Here is a 19489-nt window from a genome sequence, read left to right as displayed (position 1 = left end):
TGTTATTTTTTTAAAAAAGGGAAGCAGGTGGAAGTATTTTCTTTGGGCACTTGGAATTTCTAGGGAAGAAATCGGAAGTTGGTCAGGAGGCTCTTCACTGTTGAGAATTCTGAAGCTCCACCAGGAATGGTCAGCGCAAACAGAAAAGCACTGAAGGAGGACCCATGGAGAAGGGCGCAGGGTTTGGGGACAGAGGGTGGAAGAACAGGGTCAACTAGCTGTTAAAGGAAATACAAAGTAAACAGAGATAAAGATCAAGGGGAATATGGCCTTCTGCTTCTGATTACAACTCGCTCGAGGAGCTCCAGAATTCTTAGAAGTCCGAGCCTGCCTTAGAAGTGTAACGTGTAGCCAAGCACTAAAAAAAGTTGCCAGCTGTTGCCGATTTTTTATATGTAAAAAGGCAATTCCTCTATCCCAGCATTTCCCAACCTGTGAAAGTGGGCAGAGAGATTAACTGCCACCATTTCCCGTTTGTTAAACAGCTATGGAGATACAAGCCTGGTTGAATGGTGCTTGGGCTCAATTATTTCATGAACACGAAAGAGTATGCCTGAGCTATTTGGGTGCACCCAACTTACAGTTTGGGAAATACCTTTCATTCCATTCTGTAGTGCAGTGCTGTGTCTTCACTCTGGGTTTAGAGCACTCGTGTCTCAAATCTTTGGCAGAATCAGGGACGCTTAATCTCACTGATTTCAACGGGTTTAAGTGAACCTTCCTTTGGGCAGGATTGGGCTGCTTTTGAATTGCAGTCTCAGACCTATTAGTAGCCCTTCAAGTTCAAAGATATTAAAAACACTATCTAATAATAGTTACTTCAAAGTTTGACAAATCCCATGTGCCAGGTGGTCGCCATGACACCAAGAAATGTCATTGTGGCACCTAGAATTTTCAGCAGCGATCTTTATTGCAGCAATTCTCAGTGGAAGCACTGGTGGAAAAGGGAGGAAAGGGCCCACTTTGACCACCAAAAAGGCTATATTTGGGATATTTGCATGGATACAAGACCTGAGGAACAAAGGCCTATAAGAATTGTCTGAGATAGAGTGAAAAAGCTGGCAATCCAACCCAAAGCTTGTCTATCATTTTGCATCAGAATTAGGTACAGAGGAGTTAGCCGTGTTAGTCTATAGTTGCAAAATAGTAAAGAGCCCAGTAGCACCTTTAAGACTAACCAACTTTATTGTAGCATAAGCTTTCGAGAACCACAGCTCCCTTCATCAGATGCATCTGATGAAGAGAGCTGTGGTTCTCGAAAGCTTATGCTACAATAAAGTTGGTTAGTCTTAAAGGTGCTACTGGGCTCTTATTTTATTTATGTCATTTATAAATTTACTATTATAAAATAAATGTGCCTATTCCTGTCACTGCTAGCTTATATGTAAACTTAACTTTACACCTTTTAATGGTGGTGGATGAATTGATTTCTTAATTGGTCCCAATATATTTATTTATATACTACAATACCTTTGTCACAGATTGGAATTAAATTTGATTTGATGGTGCCAATAAATAGAAAATATGGCCAATAAAAGACATGCATGTGTCATATGTCTGGCATCTCTTTTTTTTTTTGGGCTGGTTCCTACAGTTTGAGAAAATTTGTCAAGTCTTAAACTACGTTATATTTTAATATCACCATTACAAAGAACTGAGAGCGTCATAAATGGTTTTTCCCTCCTACATTTTATCCTCACAACAAGCCTGCGATGTAGATTAGGCAGAGAAAGAATAACTGGCCTGACGTCAAGTAGGGAGCTTCTGTGGCTCAGTCCTACACTGCCCCCCCACCCCCCCGCCACACTGGATCTCTTCAAGCCCAACAATACACACAGACACCTTTAAAAAGCATCCGTCTCCACAGCAGTGATTCATATGCTGTCTCTTCCACTAAGACTTTGCAATAAGGAGATATTTAGTGCATGCATTCAGTAGCCAAAATAACCTGCCAGTGTTCAGAATGTACACAATTGTGTAAGTTACTACTGATTGTATACGATGGGGAAAAGGTACAAGAAATAGCTGACATGACAATTTGCAATTCTTCTACAGTAATCTAGGTTGCTGTTTTAAAATTCTAGAGCTAACTGAATGGACCTAGTTCAGATGTACAGAGAAAGTTGTGCTAAGATTTCAGGGAAAGGTGGAAATATTTATACCACGACCCTGTTGGCTCTTGGCTCCTCTTTCCAAAGATGCCAAAATAGCCTCTGAAATGTAAAGCAAAATGAGTGGTTATGCCCTGCTCAGCACCACAAACACGCAGCTTTGTAAACATAAAATGGAAGCCCATAAAATGGAAACATAAAATAGAAGCCCACAGAATGTGGGACATCCAATAATGAATGAATACCGAAATGTCGTTCCCGCCCCCACTCCCGTTTCCGTAATGTCTGTAAGAAGCAAAGTTTCAAGATACAGGCCAGGCTGGGTCTTCTGAGGTGTTAACACACAACTGACTTGCTGCAAACAACTCAAACAGCTTTAGATATGCTGGAATCCACTGTGCTGTAAAAGTGTCTGAGAAAAGTAGGCAATAATTATACTGGAAGAGTCAGATCCAAAGGTTCTGTCTCACTTGTAGTAGAGCCCTTCGCCAGTGGAAAGGTGTGCCCCACCAGTGCATCAGAACCTTTGGGTGCTATCCGCAGTAATTATATTTTTTAAACAAGATGTTTCTTGGCAGTACTTTTAAGAAGTTTCATTTTATACCACATACAGTGTTTGGACTGCAATTTACGTAAAATACAAAACCGCTTAAAAAGATCTCTCATAATATGAAATGCCCCCCCCCAAATAACCCCATGCCGCCAGCCTTCTGCAATCCCGCTTCCTGGGTCTGGCAGATGACACTGCTGATCCAGTGTTATTATGACTAATATTCCTTTTCTGTTGCTGTTCTCTGAAGATTGTGAAATGTGTCCTCTTAGACTTCTGTCAGTGAAAGACATCAAGAATAAATTCTTTTTCCAGACTAGTAAACTGAAACGTAGCAGGTGCATTCAGTCAATTAGCCACATAATTTGGAATGAATCTTCCAGTTCTGAACTCTAGAAAACGCCTTGCGACCGAGCAGGCTGTTTTGTGAGAATATTGTGTATTAAGAAAACACCAACCCAGAAAGTCAGTCCCAGGAGCCGCAGTAAAGGAGCACAAAAATAAGAGGAAACTGAGTGGATTGGTTGAGGAGGAACAAATTCCTGGAAGACGCATCCTTTCAGCCACCGACATGAACTATGCAGCTTGTTCAAACTTGTGCAGAACTTGGCTTTCCTCAGAGCCCCGTATTTATCCCAGTTGTGTGCCGTGGGTGGGCTGAAGGGAAGAGGTAACTCGTCCTCAGCATACTACAGCTCATCTCGCAGCTTGGGTGGGTGGTCCATGCCAAAAAAGGAGGACGGCCTCCCATGCACGTCACGCTCTCGTTTTACAAAAGCAGTAAAGGAGGAGACGCAATTCCCAATGAAATGGTCAGCCTGGCCGAGGATGTATAAATCTATCTGGGCCACTTCAGGCTGCAAGTAGACCACTTTTACCTGGGGAAAGAAAAAGAGGCAGAGATCAGAGGTTCAAAAGGGTCACAGGGGGAAATGATCACGGGAAGATTCCACAATCATCTTTTCCCACCTGACCTTGTTCCAACAGGTTTCACCATCCCACAGTTCTTTCAGGACCTCAGAATCTACTCTAAACTAGACCTTTGAACGAGGATCCGAGTGTACTTCAGCATTTTGCTGCGACTGTACAGAACACTCTGACCAACAAAGTGGACACACAAGAAGAAATGAACAGGGAAGCTTGCAGAGAGTACGCATTTTCTAAGTCACAGAGGTCAGTCAAGGACCGCTAAGTATTTGCTACCTATCTAGAATATTTTTTTTAATGTGGCTCTTCGTCCAAGGGGCATACGGCATCATACATTCATTCTCACAGCCACCCTGAGGGTTAGATTAGGCTGAGTGTCTGTGAGTAGACCACAATCATCCAATAAGCTTCATGGCTGAGTGGGAGCAGAACCTTGAAAAGTAGCGGTGTCCTTGAAAAGAGGGCAGAAACTTCAACTGGCATGGAATGCTGCAGCCAGGATGTGGACTGTAGAGGACTGTAGGAATTGCATCACTCCAGCCTCGGCCCACCTCAGTTCAAGGTGCTGGCGTTGACCTTTAAAGCCCTGCATGGTTTAGGACCAGCATACACCTTAAGGACTGCCTACTCCCATACAAACCTACCCAATCACTACGGTCATCTTCCGAGACCCTGCTCTGGGTGCCCTTGCTTGCTAAGGTGAATGGCAACCTGAGAGAGTGCCTTCTCTGTCATGAGGCCAATATGATGGAACTCCGCCCCCACAGGCGTGGAGTTCCGGATAAAATTCAAGGTGTTGGTTTTGACCTTTAAAGCCTTTAGCAGAGAGAGACCGGCATACCCATGGGACCACCTCTCACCATATCTGCCCCGGAGAGTGCTGATATCAGCCAGTAAACATCTACTGGTGGTCCCAGGCCCCAGGGAGGCTAGACTGGTCTCGACCAGAGCCAGGGCCTTTTCGGTTCTGGCTCCGATCTGGTGGAACTCTCTATCAGAGGATATGCAGGCCCGCCAGGATCGTCTGTCGTTACGGCAGGCCTACAAGACTAAGATGTTCCACCAGGCATATGGCTGAGGCCGGTCCAATAGTCATCTGGAAAGCCTCTCAATCTGGCCGCTTGTCAGGGGGTCTACGTGGTTGTCCGGCCCCCCATATATGAGTTACAGCTGAATGGAAAGGCCTGCGTTCCCCCCTTTATGTATTATTGGCAGGGGTGGTTGTAAGGTCACTGTCTGGGGGTGGCGTTACGGAAATTTTCTGGGTTTAGTGAAGTTTTAATGTAACATTATGTTTTATTGCTGTAACCTGCCCTGAGCCTGCATGCGGGAAGGGCGGGATAGACGTCTAACTAATAAATATTCCTTTGTTCCCTTCTACCATTGTCATTGTCTATCACTGTTCTGTCTGGCATTACCCTCAATGATCCCAATGACCTTCTTGTCTATGTTTTCACTGCAGGATTGTGTATGTTTTTACACATGTACGGTAGTTTGGTTTTATTGTGTGTTTTTTAAGTTCTGTTTTTAATTGTTAGCTGCCTTGGTGGCTCTGACTGAACAAAAAGGAGGAATATACATTTTGAAAATAAAGTAAATAGCCTGGGCTTTCAGAACTTCAAACCGCTGTGGTTCATGCTGGCTGATTATCATCTCCTAGCCAGGGCGTGGGATGCCACTTTAGCTGATCCACAAAAAAGTATCATTGTGTGAGAACCGATGCCGGGAAGGAGTCTATGCCGTGGACAGAAGATGGTGGCTACAGGGGGTGATTTACCATGTAATGGAATTTACCATGTAATGAGAATCAACCCTAAACAGCAGTGTCTCATCCAGTGACATGCAACTGTTACAATCCCTGCAATGCTGTTCCTTCCCCTTCACTGCACACACTGCACACACTCATGCCCCAGACAAATCTAGTTATCAGAAGGAACTGCCTTTCAGGCATTCCATTCAGATTCAGCTATAGAGGGGAGGGGTCACACCCAGCCTGGATTGTGCACTTCAGCTCTTCCATGACTTCTGTAACTGATTTGCATCTACTCCCCCCTCCCCTCACCACCTATATCTCTCTGGCCAGTTTCTTCATACCCTCCATGCACCTGACGAAGAGAGCTGTGGTTCTCGAACGCTTATGCTACAATAAAGTTGGTTAGTCTTAAAGGTGCTACTGGATTCTTTACTGTTCTGAAACAGTGTGTCTTTCTATACAGGTAATGGAGATAAACCAAGGGTTTTGTGCACGCACTCCCCATATTAGGCCTTCCTGGAGGCCTGGATGGCCAGGTGAGAAAAGGAAGCGGGAACTGTTATGCACCTTTTTTCAGCCAACCAGAGCACAAGTTCAACATTTATTAGCTGCCTTTCTACCTTGTACGAACTCAAGGCAGCTTAAAATATAAATAAAATAATCATAAAATGAATAAATCAAAGTTTAAAAATACCATTTAGGACTGTCAATAAAAATAAAAACAAAGTTAATTAAAAGCAATCCTAAATAAAAATGTCCACCTGCCTCCTGAAGATCATGAATAAGGGGCCAGGTGCACCCCGCTTACTATTTTTCTCAACTGTAATACACACACAAACCGCTGTGGCTAGGATTAAAAAATTCTGAGAAAGAGAATCAGACTCAGCTGTGTAATATGTGAGGCTATGATACAAGTATGCTACAGAACTAACCTCCAAAGAACCCTAGAAATTGTACATTTGGGAAGCCTTCAGAGGCTTAACTTGCGTTCATAATTTTGAGAAGCCAGTGAGCAAGGGAGTGTGCAGGACTAGAGAAGATGGGAACCGGCAAAGCCTACAGGATTGCAACAGTCAGCCAGGCCAGCGGGGAAAGACATTACCTTTCCTTTGAAGAGCTGCTGTATTTCGTTGGTGTAGGGCTCAGAATCACTCGCAACGTACACAGCTTTTGCTTCGACTGCATTCACCCAGAGCTCAAGGGCGCGTTCGATCTCATTCAGGCCTGGCAGACACATGTCCATGGTGAGGGGAGCAGCAGTGTTACGGTTATAGCCCACACACTGAGGGGAAGCCATTAAGTGAGATCCGGCTGTGCCGTCCTTCAACATATTGCAGGCATTTTTCTAACAGAGGAAAGAAGGTAAACAAGACAGCGCTGTGAAAGGTGAGGACAGGACAGGTGACTGACAGAAAGCATCGCAGATATGCCTAGGCAATGACGGATGGCGCGCTTTGAGGGTGCGCTTATCCCGAACAATCACTCTCCTCCTGGGTTCATTCCGGTAGAGAAAAGATGCCAAGCAAGCACTGCTGCAACACTAACCGTATGCTTGGCACCCATGGAATCTGTGGATATCAGAATACTTGGGGAATCAAGCAGGGGAGGGGCCACAGCTCAGCGGTAGAGCCTCGGTTTGACATGCAAAAGGTCCTAGGTTCAATCCCTGCCATTGCCAGTTAAAAAAGACAACGTAAGTAAGCAATGTGAAAGACCTCTGCCCGAGGTCTGATTCAGTATAAGGCGGCTTCAGGTATCCGTGCATGTTAAATGCTGCCCAAGAGCCACGATCATCAACTAGTGGAGCCCTGCTCTGCCTGCTCACATTCGCAGAGGTGAGGCTGGTGAGCACGCAGGACAGTGCCTTCTTGGACGTGGCCCCCAACTTTGGAACTCTCTGCCCCACCCCCAGAGCCCCATGTGGTTGCCTTGCTTTTGGCCTTCAAGGGATGCATAGAGGAAGGCAACTTTATTCTGAAGGGCATTTAGTGACAGGTTTGGGGAACTTGTTCATTGAAACATCGGTCTATTTACTGCACTGATGTTTTACTACTCATGGAATGGCCTGCCTGAAGTGGCCAGGAAATCTCCCTTCTCCTGGCTTTCCATAAACTATGCAAAACTGAATTATCCAAAAGGGCTTTTTTTACATAGGCAGTAGGGCATTGCTGTAAGAAAATGGTTGAGAGAGATGCTTTGGTACAGGGGTGGGGACTGTACATTATACTACTATATACTGTCTGTTGCTGTAAATAAGCTCCTACTGGGTAGTTTCCGTGTTGTTTTACACGTTATGTTAAATTGCTTGTTTTGTTTCAGCTGTGTATCAGATTTCTGCTTTTTCTTCAAATTTCTGTAATCCATTCCCTATTGAGTTGTTTATCGAATGTCCCAATTGTTGATCGTATTGACTTATACTATGAAATCTGCCTTGCGTCTCAATGAGAAAGGCAGATTAGAAATAATGTAAATAATAAATAATTTTACTACATGTGTACTGTTACAAGTTCATTTGCTTATTTTTCATGTTTCTAACGTATATTATTACCGACGTTTCATTCTATTCTTTTTTTAAAATGTGTAAGCCACCTTGAGTACTATTTTGTAGAAAAGCAGAATGAAAAGCTTATTCAACAGATATGAGAGCTTTACCCAGTCGGAGCCCACTCGTAGATGTATTCCCACGTAGGGTCTGACTAGGAAGGAATTAATATAGGACTCTCCCTTGTCCACCAGTTCATCAGACCACACCATAAACCGATGCAGAGGCCGGAACTCCTCCAGAACTGGAAACTGGGCCGGTGCACCCGGGAGGGCTACAACAGGATATTCAGAGGGTGGAAACCTAGCAGAATAAAAAATAAAATGATGCAGGTTTTCAGTCATTTTGGCAAATGCAAGTGAATACTTGGAAGCCCTGTCCTATAGTCTGAGCCAAGCAAGACAGAGGAACTGGTCTGCACCACAGCTACCAAATGAGTCGAGCATCTGCCGAAGCACTGGTATCACAAGGGACTATTTACACTGAGCTGCTGTAGCACAGTGGTTAAGTGGCTGAGCTGTAAATTAGCACTCTACCACGTCTCTCAGCTCAGCTCCACAGCTGTTTTGTGGGGATAATAACAACACTGACCTTGTTCACCGCTCTGAGTGGGGCACTAATCTGTCCAGAAGAGTAGTATATACAGAGCTTTTTATCTGGGAGAAGAGTTGGTGGAACTCAGTGGTGGAACTCAGGACCGCACAATGACGTCACTTTGGGTCAGCTGGAACAAGGGAGGAGTTTTTTAAAGTTTAAATTGCCCTCAGTGAAAATGGTCACATGGCCAGTGGCCCCACCTCCTGATCTCCAGACAGAGGGGAGTTTAGATTGCCCTCCGCACCGCTGGAGTGGCCGCTGGAGCAGCGCGGAGGGCAATCTAAACTCCCCTCTGTCTGGAGATCAGGGGGCGGGGCCACCGGCCATGTGACCGAGGTGCTGGAACTCCGTTCCACCGCGTTTCCGCTGAAAAAAAGCCCTGAGTATATACCACGTTACTAAGGTAACAAAAATTTAACCACAGGGGCAACACAGATTTCTGCTTAATATGCATTAAGGAACGAAGTTAAGAAAAGGGCTTCACATCTTCACGAGCAGAGCATTCCTAAGGGGGAAAAAAGAATCCCTTTGAAAATGATCTAGAAAAAGGCCTAAGACCCTACAGGGTTGCAGGCTTTGATGCCTGACCATTAAGCAGTCACCTAAAGACAGAGGGAATGTCCTCAGTACAGCAACAGCTGAAAGAGATACCAACAACTACTCTAGCCCCTTACCTTGACCAAAGCAACCTGTGCCCAAACCAGTCCTAGTGTGCGTGCGCACAGCCTAACCTTCTGTGTCCTCCTTTCTGGAAGGAAAAACTATGACACATCAAGGCTGTTGCTTCAGTGCTACCCTTTTATCATCTCAAGGGGATTTCCCCTATATTTTCACCTTAGCATTTAACCATTGTGTTGCTTTATCAGAAGGAGGGGGGATACTCCTCAAAAAAGTTTATACAGCCTTTCAAAAAAATACACAATAAAGATCAATCGTAATATTTAAAATACAAAGAATATTTTAGATGTAATCCAACAACTTTGCTTTTCAAATATTCACATTCTTAAGACCATAGCAATTCCCCAGAGCCTCTGCATCATCTCTTAAGCATCTGCAGATGGAGAACTCCTTAGGAAACATGTTCTAAAAAATACCTCCCTGTGAAACTAGACCAGCAAGCTTCGTAATTTGGAAGATTTACCAACTACAGCATTAGATGTTGAATATACCAAGCTCTGTTATACAAGAGAAATGCTTATTGCACATACCATCTGCCTTTATAGCCCACTAACTGTACTGTGGTATGTCATGCCTTAGTTGAGCTGGGACCAGGGGGGAACTGTTACCCAATTCTGTAATCCTACTCCACTGCATTGTTTACTGAATGTCTTATGCTGTCTGATGGACATTTTTCAAAAATATTTTGTAATTTGTCATGAGTCTCCAGGGTGGGTGGATGGAGGGGCTATAAATGAAGCATATAAATAAATAAAGCGATTGGCTCAAATGTTCCTTCCAGCAGTAGCGCTCCAACGGCCCAGGAGAGTTTTCTCATCTAGCCCTGCTACCTGAGCTCTTCTTAACTGGGGACACCAGGAACTGAACCAAGCACAGCTCTGAGTGATGCCTTGCCTAGGGCCTATTTTAAATGGTGAAAAATGAGAATTCTGGGGCACATTTTTCATCCTGGGATATTTTGTTTTCAGTGTGTTACAATGAAAGGGAATTCTGAGAAACAAAAATGGCCAATTAAAAGCTAAAATTTAACAAGGAGTGCTACTTTTCAATAACTAAGGTGCTTGTACTAAAGTTTTGGTAATATGCATATTTATTTAAATTGTATCAGTTGGATAGATATCTAAACATGTTTCAAGTCAATGGGCAAACCCACTTATCCTTCTCCCATTTTCAATAGGGAAAAAACCCAAATACTTGTGCCTCTTTCCCAGATGGTTTCATAAATACACTGGAAGGGACAACACAGAGGAGTTCCCCCCTCCCCAGCCCTCCACAAGGCACTTGCTACCTTCGGATCCAGCGGTCCTTGTAAGAGGCACTGAAGGAGATGCCCCCAAACAGCTCCGACCTATCGAAATCCACGTCAAACTGATCCCAAAAGGGCCCAAAGGGATTTCCGTCCTGCAAAATCAAAGGCAGCCTGCTCATTCACTGCAGCGGACGAAGCGGGAGACAGGCCGGAGGAAGCCACCAGTTCCTCCCCGATGCATCCAACGACCCCCTAAGAAATCTACAAAATATCAACAGTCCTAGGGACAGAGCAATGATAAAGAGGGAGGACAGTGAAGTGGAAGAGAGAAAAGATGGCCACTAAAAGAGTGCTTAAACTGACCCAGAATAAATCGCCCCAAAGAGTGGCAGCACCAAAATGTCACCCGAGAGATTTCAGAGCAGCAAGTTTTATTGGCCCCAGGTTATGCCAGCCTCTTCAGAACGAAGGAGGATACCTACCTTCATGGGGCAAGTCCTTTTATCAGCACTTCTCTGAGCTGCTGCTTCAAAGCAGAAGGCCACTCTCTTCCCAGGAGGCCAGTGGACAGGAGCTAGCTTCTCCATGAACTCTTCCAAGGTAACGACCCGGTGATATTCCAGGAGAGGGGCTACCTTGAAATATTCTTTGTAGGGAACGTGCAGCTAAAATGGAAAGCAAACTGAGTTCAAGCCACACCTACAGACAGGTAAGCTTAACAGGTAATTCACATGAACACACATGAAGTTACCTTATACTGAACCCCCCCTTTTTTTTTTACATAAAGTGCTTCCTTTAATGATAGTTTCGAGATGTACAGTCAGACTCAAGTTGTGCAGTTCACAAGCATGGAAGGGAAAAGAAAAAGATGACAGACATGAGTTCAAAGTAGTTAGGAACAAAGAGGAAGAAGTTTAACCAAGGACTAGGCTTGACTTCCCACCAGGTGGATTTCTCCTAGAAGCTGCAGGGGGCTACTGGGCTAGGAACAGGTGCAGCCGGCAGGGGCTTTTCTTCACTTGGGCTTGAAGCAGTTTCTATTTCAGCTTCGGTGTTTTCAGGAACCTCGACTTCTCCACCCTTTGGATCTACATAGTCTCCACAGTTTGCATCAGAAGATTTTCTTCTTTGGGATCCAGGTGCTTCAGAACTTTCATTGACATCACTGGATTTGGTTGCTGTTGACCTAGCCCAGGAAGGTGGATCCTCTTCTGCAGCCCCAAATATATCGGATGCCATCCTGTTCTTTCGCACTGGTTGGCCTTTTGGTTCATCAAATCCCAAAGAGAAATTGGAACCACCACCTGGAGGGCGAAGAACTCTGGAGCTGCTCCGGCCACTGGGATCCATCCCCTTGAAGGTGGTCGTGGTGGGAGAAAAACGGGGATGAGGAAAAGCACCCTCGAAAGAGGTGACCGGGTGATGATGATATTCCCCGCACCTCACCTCCCTGCGACTGCAAGGGACAACTGCAGCCTACTGAACCCTTCAAGGTCAGTATTGTCTACTCAGATCGGCAGCGGCTCTCCGGGGCATTAGGTAGGGGTCTTTCACACCCCATACTATCTGATCTCTTCAACTGGAGACATCAGGAATTGAACCTGGGAGCTTCTGCACACCAAGCAGAGGCTCTTCTGCTGAGCCACAGCCCCTCCAACAACAGGGGATCCACAGAAATCAGCCTAAAGTAAAAGTGGTCAGTATTCTGACTTCATAAACCACAAGCAAGGGCTTTAGCTTATGCCAGTCAATCAGGTCTAAAAGTCCAACACGGTCTGGAACCCATGACTGCACCTGGAACTCCAAGTCACAGCATTGCTTTTAGGACCTGAAATTGGCTAAACGTTAGAGAAGTGCCAGATGCTTCGCATATATAAAGGCATACAACAGACAGGTAGCATCAAAACATTAACAGAGACCAAAACTTAAATTTGAAGCATTATAAGTTTGGAACATGCTGCCTGAGATAGATACTTGGCACCACAGGAGCACAACCCAGTTATCAAAGAAGTACTCACATTCGTATATGGAGGCCTGTGGTGTCGGTACTCAATCCAGGGAGGCACGGCTAAAGTCCGATTGATCATCCTGGCAAATGCCAAAGAGCCCAGAAAATGGTCTGCCTGGTTCCCAAATCTCCCTTGAAACCAAAAAGAAAGTACTGCCTCATAAGGGTGGAGTTCCAAGGATACTTCAAAAGGAGGAGAACACTGCTGTTAAACTCAACGTGGAGCAGACCTTCCTTCACTATGCTCACATTAAAGATGAAGCATGAGGCTCAACATGAGGCACAACCACATTTCAATCCTCCCTGAGCTTCCGGTTGCCCGATTCCAAAAGACCTTGAAAATTGATCTTCTGAAATGAGGAACAAGCTGAGTGATTGAACAAGGCTCTCAAACAGCCAGTTACCACCCAGCATAAATAAGGACTTATCTCTGTGCCACACTGCGGCTTTTCACAACGCAAACATCTAACATGATTATCCTTCAGCAGACAGTCTAGTAAAAAACAAACAAACTGGAAGCTAATAACTTTTGTGGGTTTATTCGCAAGGGCAGAAAAGAACACGGAGACAGGTGATGACAAACTGAAATCTAGCTGCCTGGAAGCCAGTCTCATTTGCCTGTGGTGAGTTGCTATTGCAGGTAGGAGAGCTTTACTGTAAGGAAATGTTCCAAAGAGAGGCACTGGTAAAGGGACAGGGGCTGTATACTATACTACTGTGTACTATCTGTTCTTGTAAGATCATTCCTACTGAATAGCGTCTGCAGTGTTTTAAGATGTGTCAAATTGCTTATGCTTGTTTCAGCATTGTATTAGATTTCTGCTTATTTTCAATTTCTGCCAATTTGCATTTGCACACACCAGGGCATGGTTTATTGAATGCCCGAGCTGTTGGTCGTATTGACAACACTGTGCAATCTGCCTTGAGTCCCAGTGAGAAAGGCTGACTATAAATTATTTTTTAAATTAAAAATCAAACTTACCGTCTGCCTTTCTCGCTGAGACTCAAAGCAGATTAGACAGTGTTAACTTAATTCAATCAACAGCTGGGGCATTTGGTAAACAATACAAAAGGGTATAATTACAGAAATCCAAGAACAAACAGAAATCCAATACAGAGTTGAAATAATGATGGAGCAAAACATAAGCAATTTGACATGACATACAAACAACAACAGACAGTGCACAGCAGTAGAGTCTACAGTCCCTATCCATTTACCAAAGCATCTCTTTGAATCATTTCCCTATAGCACAGCCCTATTGTCTGAGTAAGAAAGCTCTCCTTTCTTTGCATCGTTTGTGGAAAGTCAGGAGACTGGAAGCTTTCCTGACCTCTTTAGGTAGGCTGTTCCACAAGGTGGAGGCTACCAGAGAAGGCACATGCATGGGCAGCTGTTGATTTTGTCCATCTGCAGGGTGGCACCTGCCGAAGGCCCTGTTCAGATGAGCAAAGCTGCCAGAGCAGAGGATAGGGACAGAGGTGTTCCCATAGATATGAGGGGCCATGAAGGGCTTTGTATGTGATAGCCAAAACCTTGAATTGACCCCCATTACTGACGGGCAGCCAATGGACTGATTGCAGAATTGGGAGTAATATGCATGATCTACCTAGCATTTAATAATAATCAAGCTGCGGCATTTTACACAAACGGCAGGCTCTAAGTTGGCTCTGAGGAGAGACTTATATAGAGTGCATTGCAGTAGTCAAGGCTAGAGATGGGCACGAATCCAAATACGAACCAAAAAACCCCACGAACCAGCCCGGTTTGCGGTTCGCAAACCAGTGGTTCGTGGAAGCCCGTTTCCACAAACTTCCATGAACTGGTCTACTGGCCTGCCAGCTGATAGTTTAAAGGGACCTGCCCCTTGCAAGGCAGGAAAGGGTCCTTTAAACTGTCAAATGCCCCTTTGCTAAGCGGCCGAAAAGGGGCATTTAAACCCACAAACTGGTTCATGAACTTGTCCCAATTCGTGGTTCCTGGTTCATGAAAACCCACGAACCATGAACCTCATGGTTCAGGTTTTTTTTGTGGTTCAGGCCCATCTCTAGTCAAGGCCTGATGTTAACATGTTATGGATCCAGGTGGCCAGATCAACCATGTCAAGGTAGGGAGCCACCTTCATGTAAATAAGCAAATAAATTTATAAGTCTGAGGTAAATGACCATTTCTTCTTGATTAGATTTCATATAATCAGATTTCACTGTGTATTTCTGAAATTTCATGATCCCATGACCATAAAATAAATAAGTAAACAAAAGTTTTCCCCGGAAACCTCCTACATAAAACAAGCGCAAAGTAAGAAACTACACCTAGCACTCTGAAGAGATGGGTTATGCACCTCTAAAGCTTAAGCAAAACATTTTTTTTGTTTAGTCTTTCAGGTGCCACAAGACTCCTATTTATTTTAATAAAATGACTGTCAGCACTGGTTTGATCGACCAGCTTATGCCATGTGGGTTTTATGATGTACATTGGCAATACAATTTTTACATTGGTTTTATGGTTGGTTTCTGTTTTAAGTGATTTTAAAGTGTATTTATTTGGGCTTATTTGTGCACCTCAGTTGTTGAGAGCTTTAGGTCAAAAATACAGAGGCACAATTCAGAAGGCTGAAGTAGGAGCATGGGGAGGGGCAGAGAAGATAAGCAGGGACAGAAGGGCGTTCATTGCTCAACAAGATTGGTCACCAACTAACCACAAACTGGCCATGATCATCTGACAGAAGGCGAGTAAAAGGGGAGGTGCAAGGGGACTTTAACCCAGGGGGCCTTCCACAATGAGATGAACCAAGGAATCTACAGTTTTTTGGATACTGAGTAAATTATTAGATTTAACTCAATGCACGCAACCGGAAGAAACCATGAAGAAATAAAAGGGAGACCGAGGGAAGATTTATTATGAAATTGAAATACTCTGTTATCTATACTTATTCCTGATTTTTTTCATGTTCAGATGAATTACTTTACATACATACATACATACATACATACATATATATATATATATAAATAAAATCGCTCAATAAAAAGACTTATCAATATTAAAATAGATTAATTGTTGAGCTAAGTAGCAATTAATGCTGAACATAAGATTGAATAGAAAATGTTTAAAGTTTCGCCTATTGCTGAATCATAAAAATATGTTACTTTACCTATTAGTGGCAAAGTAGAATAGGTGTCTGTGGAAAACTAGTTTCCTTTTTATATAATAGACCAATCTTAGAATTTTAGAAAAAATAGAAAGACTTCTTTCTAGAATAAGTAATAGTAATTTTATGAAAATTAAAAATGCTTATTGTTGAACTAGATGAATTCCAAGTTAATATTTTAGACTGTTGAATAGAAAATGCAGGAAGAACGGCTACTCTTAAAATGGATTAATATTAAAGCTTAATTTTTGAACGCTGAATAGAAAATGCTGAGTACACATAAGTAATAAGGAGAGAAGAAATAGTTTATAGTTATATGTACATGAATTTTTTAATTGTATTTTTAATATATTGTCATCTGCCCTGAGCCCGCTCGCAGGGAGGGCAGAATAGAAAACAGAAATAAATAATAAAAATAAAACATATCCTTTGCTCTTTACTCTTATGTAACCGATCTTCATTTTGTTTGTATTACTCTTAGCACTGCTTATTATTTCACTGTTGTTTATCATTCATAATAATGTAAAGTCGTGCACCGTTTATTATTCTTTACTACAATACTGTCCACTTTCTTTTTTCTGTTTAATAAAATACAATTTTTTTAAAAAAGTGGAGGCACCACTTCTCTTCAGTATTTAAAAAAAAAAGGAGCAGACACGGGCCTGTATTCTATCACACCACAAAGCAAAGTTTGAGGCCTTCTTTCAGACTGAGATGCTCTTTCTCCAAAGGAACAACCTTTTAAAGTGGAGAAAAGCCCATCAGACTGGAGAGCACCCTCTGATTTTTTTAAAGTGGGCCTCTGCTTTCAAGCTGCTGAAAAAAATGGATCTCAAAAGATTGCCAGCTACAGTTTCCAGACACTGCTCTTAATAATAATGATAGCACTTTGTAAGTGAGAGAGAAAAGCGGTGTAAAAATATGTAATAAATAACAATTTCAGAGTAGCAGCCTGCTGCAGTAAAAACAAACAAAACAGGAACACTTAAAATAAAATAAATAACAACGACGACACTCGGTTTATAGATCGCCCTTCAGGCCCACTTAACACCCACTCAGAGCGGTTTACAAAGTATGTTATTATTATCCCTACAACAATCACCCTGTGAGGTGGGTGGGGCTGAGAGAGCTCTTAGAAGCTGTGACTAGCCCAAGGTCACCCAACTGGCTTCAAGCGGAGGAGCGGGGAATTAAACCCAGTTCTGCAGATTAGAGTCCTGCCGCTCTTAACCACTACAACAAAAGGCAAACAAGGTTCCCCCCCTCCCCCCAAAAAACATTTGTGGAAGTCCTCTGCATCAGAGGACTGCAGTGGGTGGTTGTCAGAGTGGCCAGCTCCAGGTTGGGAAATTCCTGGAGTTTTAGGGGGTGGCACCTGGAGAGGGCAGAGTTTAGGGAAGAGGGGTATAATGCCATACAGTCCATCCTCTAAAGTAGCCATTTTCTCCAGGGGAACTAGTATTTACGGCCTGGAGATCAGTTGCAAATCTGTATCTCCAGGATCCACCTGGAGGTTGGCGACTCTGGACCTAGAGCCATTGTGACCAAAGAGAACCTCGGTATTCAGAGGCTAATTTAGGGGAAGATCTTGGCCTGTGTGTCCTGTTGGTGGGCCTCCATAGTAACTGGCTAGCATGTGTGTGAAACACAGAGTTGCCAACCTCCATTGGCAGAGATCATTTCTCTTGGAGCAAATGGCTGCTTCGGAGGGTGAACTCCATGGCGCGATACCCTGCTGAGGTTCCTCTGCTCTCCAAACTTCATCCACCCCCCCAAATCTTCAGGAATTTCCCAACTTGGATATGGCAATTGTAATGAAATGGGATATAGGACTTGATGGACTGCTAGTGTGATCCAGTAAGGCTGCTCTTACACTCCCTGCTCTCCTCAATCCCTTAGCCTTCTCTTTCTTTTTCTTCTTATCTCCCCCAACAACTAGAAATATAAATCTGAAAGTCGTTGAGCAAGACTTGAAGAAGTGGCATAAAAATAGACCCTATGCCATATTCAGGCTGTCTGTGTTCTTGTGGTCAGGGTAAAACTGACACTTTAATTTCATAAAATATTGGAATGTCCTCTTTTTACTGTTTTTAGAAATTGCCAAATTTTACCTCTTTTAATGTTGTCCTGTTAATAATTTTCAGGGGGAGATTCTTTCCTATCTGATGCTAGTGATGCAAATATAACCTTCGTTGGTTGCTACATTTCTGTCTTGCATATTTTCCTTCAGAAATTAATTTATTATTCTATTAGTCACTGCTCAAGATCACTTGATCATAGGAGCTCTGGAAAGGAAAATTCTAAAAAAATAAATAAAGAGTATTCTTTCTAGGGAACAACAGGCAGCAGCCTGGTGGCAGCTGAAAGATTTTGTTCAAGCAGAAATATTGGGGCACCACAAGCTCTGCTTTGTTGGAAACATGGAGGGGATGCCCCTCCAGCCACTGACTAGAGTTGCCAACTTTAAGCTGGGAAATTCCTGGAGATTTCCTGGAAGTAAAACCAGGAGAGTAGAAAAGAGCAAGAGTCCAGTAACACTTAGAAGACTAACAAAATTGGTGGAAGATATGAGCTTTCGTGAGTCACAACTAACAAATTTTGTTAGTCTTATAGGTGCTACTAAACCCTTGCTCTTTCCTACTGATACAAACACTGCTATATTATATAGATGTGGTATTTTAAATTGTGGCATGTTTTTAATGGTAATAATGGTTTGAATTGTGTAATGTGTTTTAGCCTTGTTGTGATCTAGCCTGAGCCCGCTGGTGTGGGGAGGGCGGAGAATAAATTGAATAAATTAAATCCATCTCGATCTATCTCCAGGGGAAGAGAAGAACCTCCTCAGTGCATAATGCCCCAGAGTCCACCCACCCTCCAAAGCAGCCATTTTCTCCAGGAGCAAGCAGCATCAAGTAAGCCTAAAATAAAGCAGAAGGCAAGACCAAAAAGAGTAGGAAAAATATATAGGATGTATTATGACTCTTATAAATTACAAATGCTACATAAATGCAATATTACAAAATTATTCAAAACTGCAAGTTGTCAGCGGCAAGTAACAGTACATATTCAATGAAGGATAAATGAAAGAGCAGGTGCCCCTAAAGGAGCAATAGTGAAACACTGCATCACAACATCAGGGGAGGATAATAACCCAACAAAAGGGAAGGATTCTCATAAATAACTAATGTTATTTCTTATTTTGGGTGCAAAGAGGGGCACAAAGACCCCACGACTCGACATGAAGCCAGCAAGTAACTTGTTTCATTGAACCTTCCTCAGGAGTGGCACCAAACAAGCCACCTGAGATAAAGACAGAACCTAGGGTTGCCAGCCCCCAGGTAGTGGCTGGAGATCTCCCGGAATTACAACTCATCTCCAGGCCACAGTGATCAGTTCACCTGGAGAAAATGGCTACTTTTGGGGGTGGACTCCCTGGAATTATGCCATGCCAAGGCCCTTTCCCTCCCCAAACCTCCAGGTTTCACCCCCCTCCCCCCAGATCTCCAGGAATTTCCCAACTTGGAGCTGGCAACCCTAACAGAACCACTGCAAGACTCTTTAGTGGTACATCAAGCACCTGGAAGTAACGGCCCCTGGCAACTCCATGCCCGTGCCTTTTGCCTAGGAACGCGCAGGGAGTGCAGACAGGACCGCACCCGGGGCAAGAGAGGAGGGTGGGTGGTCGGGGGCGTCCCCGCGCCTTATCTGCCCCCGCCTCACCCATGCAGGGACAATAGAGCAAGTATCCCGCCGGGTCCCAGCCGTCATCGCCGCTTCCCGGCTGCAGCAGGGCGAGGAGGAGGAGGAGCCGCCTAGAAGCAGCCGCGCCGCGGAAACCATCCCCGAGCTCCACCATGCCTCCGCCAGGATTTGCGTTTCAAAGCAGGCCTCGCCAGGCCTCGTCTCTATAGCAACCGGCCCTCCT

General features: G+C 43.9%; 2 protein-coding genes across 2 annotated transcripts; both read right to left on the bottom strand.

The window, feature by feature from the left end:
* Positions 1-1306: 1306 nt before the first annotated feature.
* Positions 1307-19477, bottom strand: POFUT1 (protein O-fucosyltransferase 1). Its single transcript, XM_054981873.1, has 7 exons — positions 19285-19477; positions 12426-12547; positions 10890-11072; positions 10447-10559; positions 7994-8186; positions 6444-6686; positions 1307-3539 (listed from the first exon to the last, which is right to left on the bottom strand). Exons 1-7 carry the CDS (start codon positions 19418-19420, stop codon positions 3351-3353), a joined length of 1179 nt encoding a protein of 392 aa, XP_054837848.1. The 5' UTR covers positions 19421-19477; the 3' UTR covers positions 1307-3350.
* LOC129331356 (jupiter microtubule associated homolog 1-like) lies at positions 11207-11925 on the bottom strand. The gene has a single exon (XM_054981874.1). The coding sequence runs from the start codon at positions 11755-11757 to the stop codon at positions 11365-11367; it is 393 nt and encodes a 130-aa protein (XP_054837849.1). The 5' UTR covers positions 11758-11925; the 3' UTR covers positions 11207-11364.
* Positions 19478-19489: the final 12 nt, after the last annotated feature.

This window comes from Eublepharis macularius, chromosome 5 (assembly GCF_028583425.1).
Source record: "Eublepharis macularius isolate TG4126 chromosome 5, MPM_Emac_v1.0, whole genome shotgun sequence".
Lineage (NCBI taxonomy): Eukaryota > Metazoa > Chordata > Lepidosauria > Squamata > Eublepharidae > Eublepharis > Eublepharis macularius.
The sequence above is the reverse complement of the archived record's forward strand: the minus strand, read 5'-3'. Positions and strand labels throughout refer to the sequence as shown.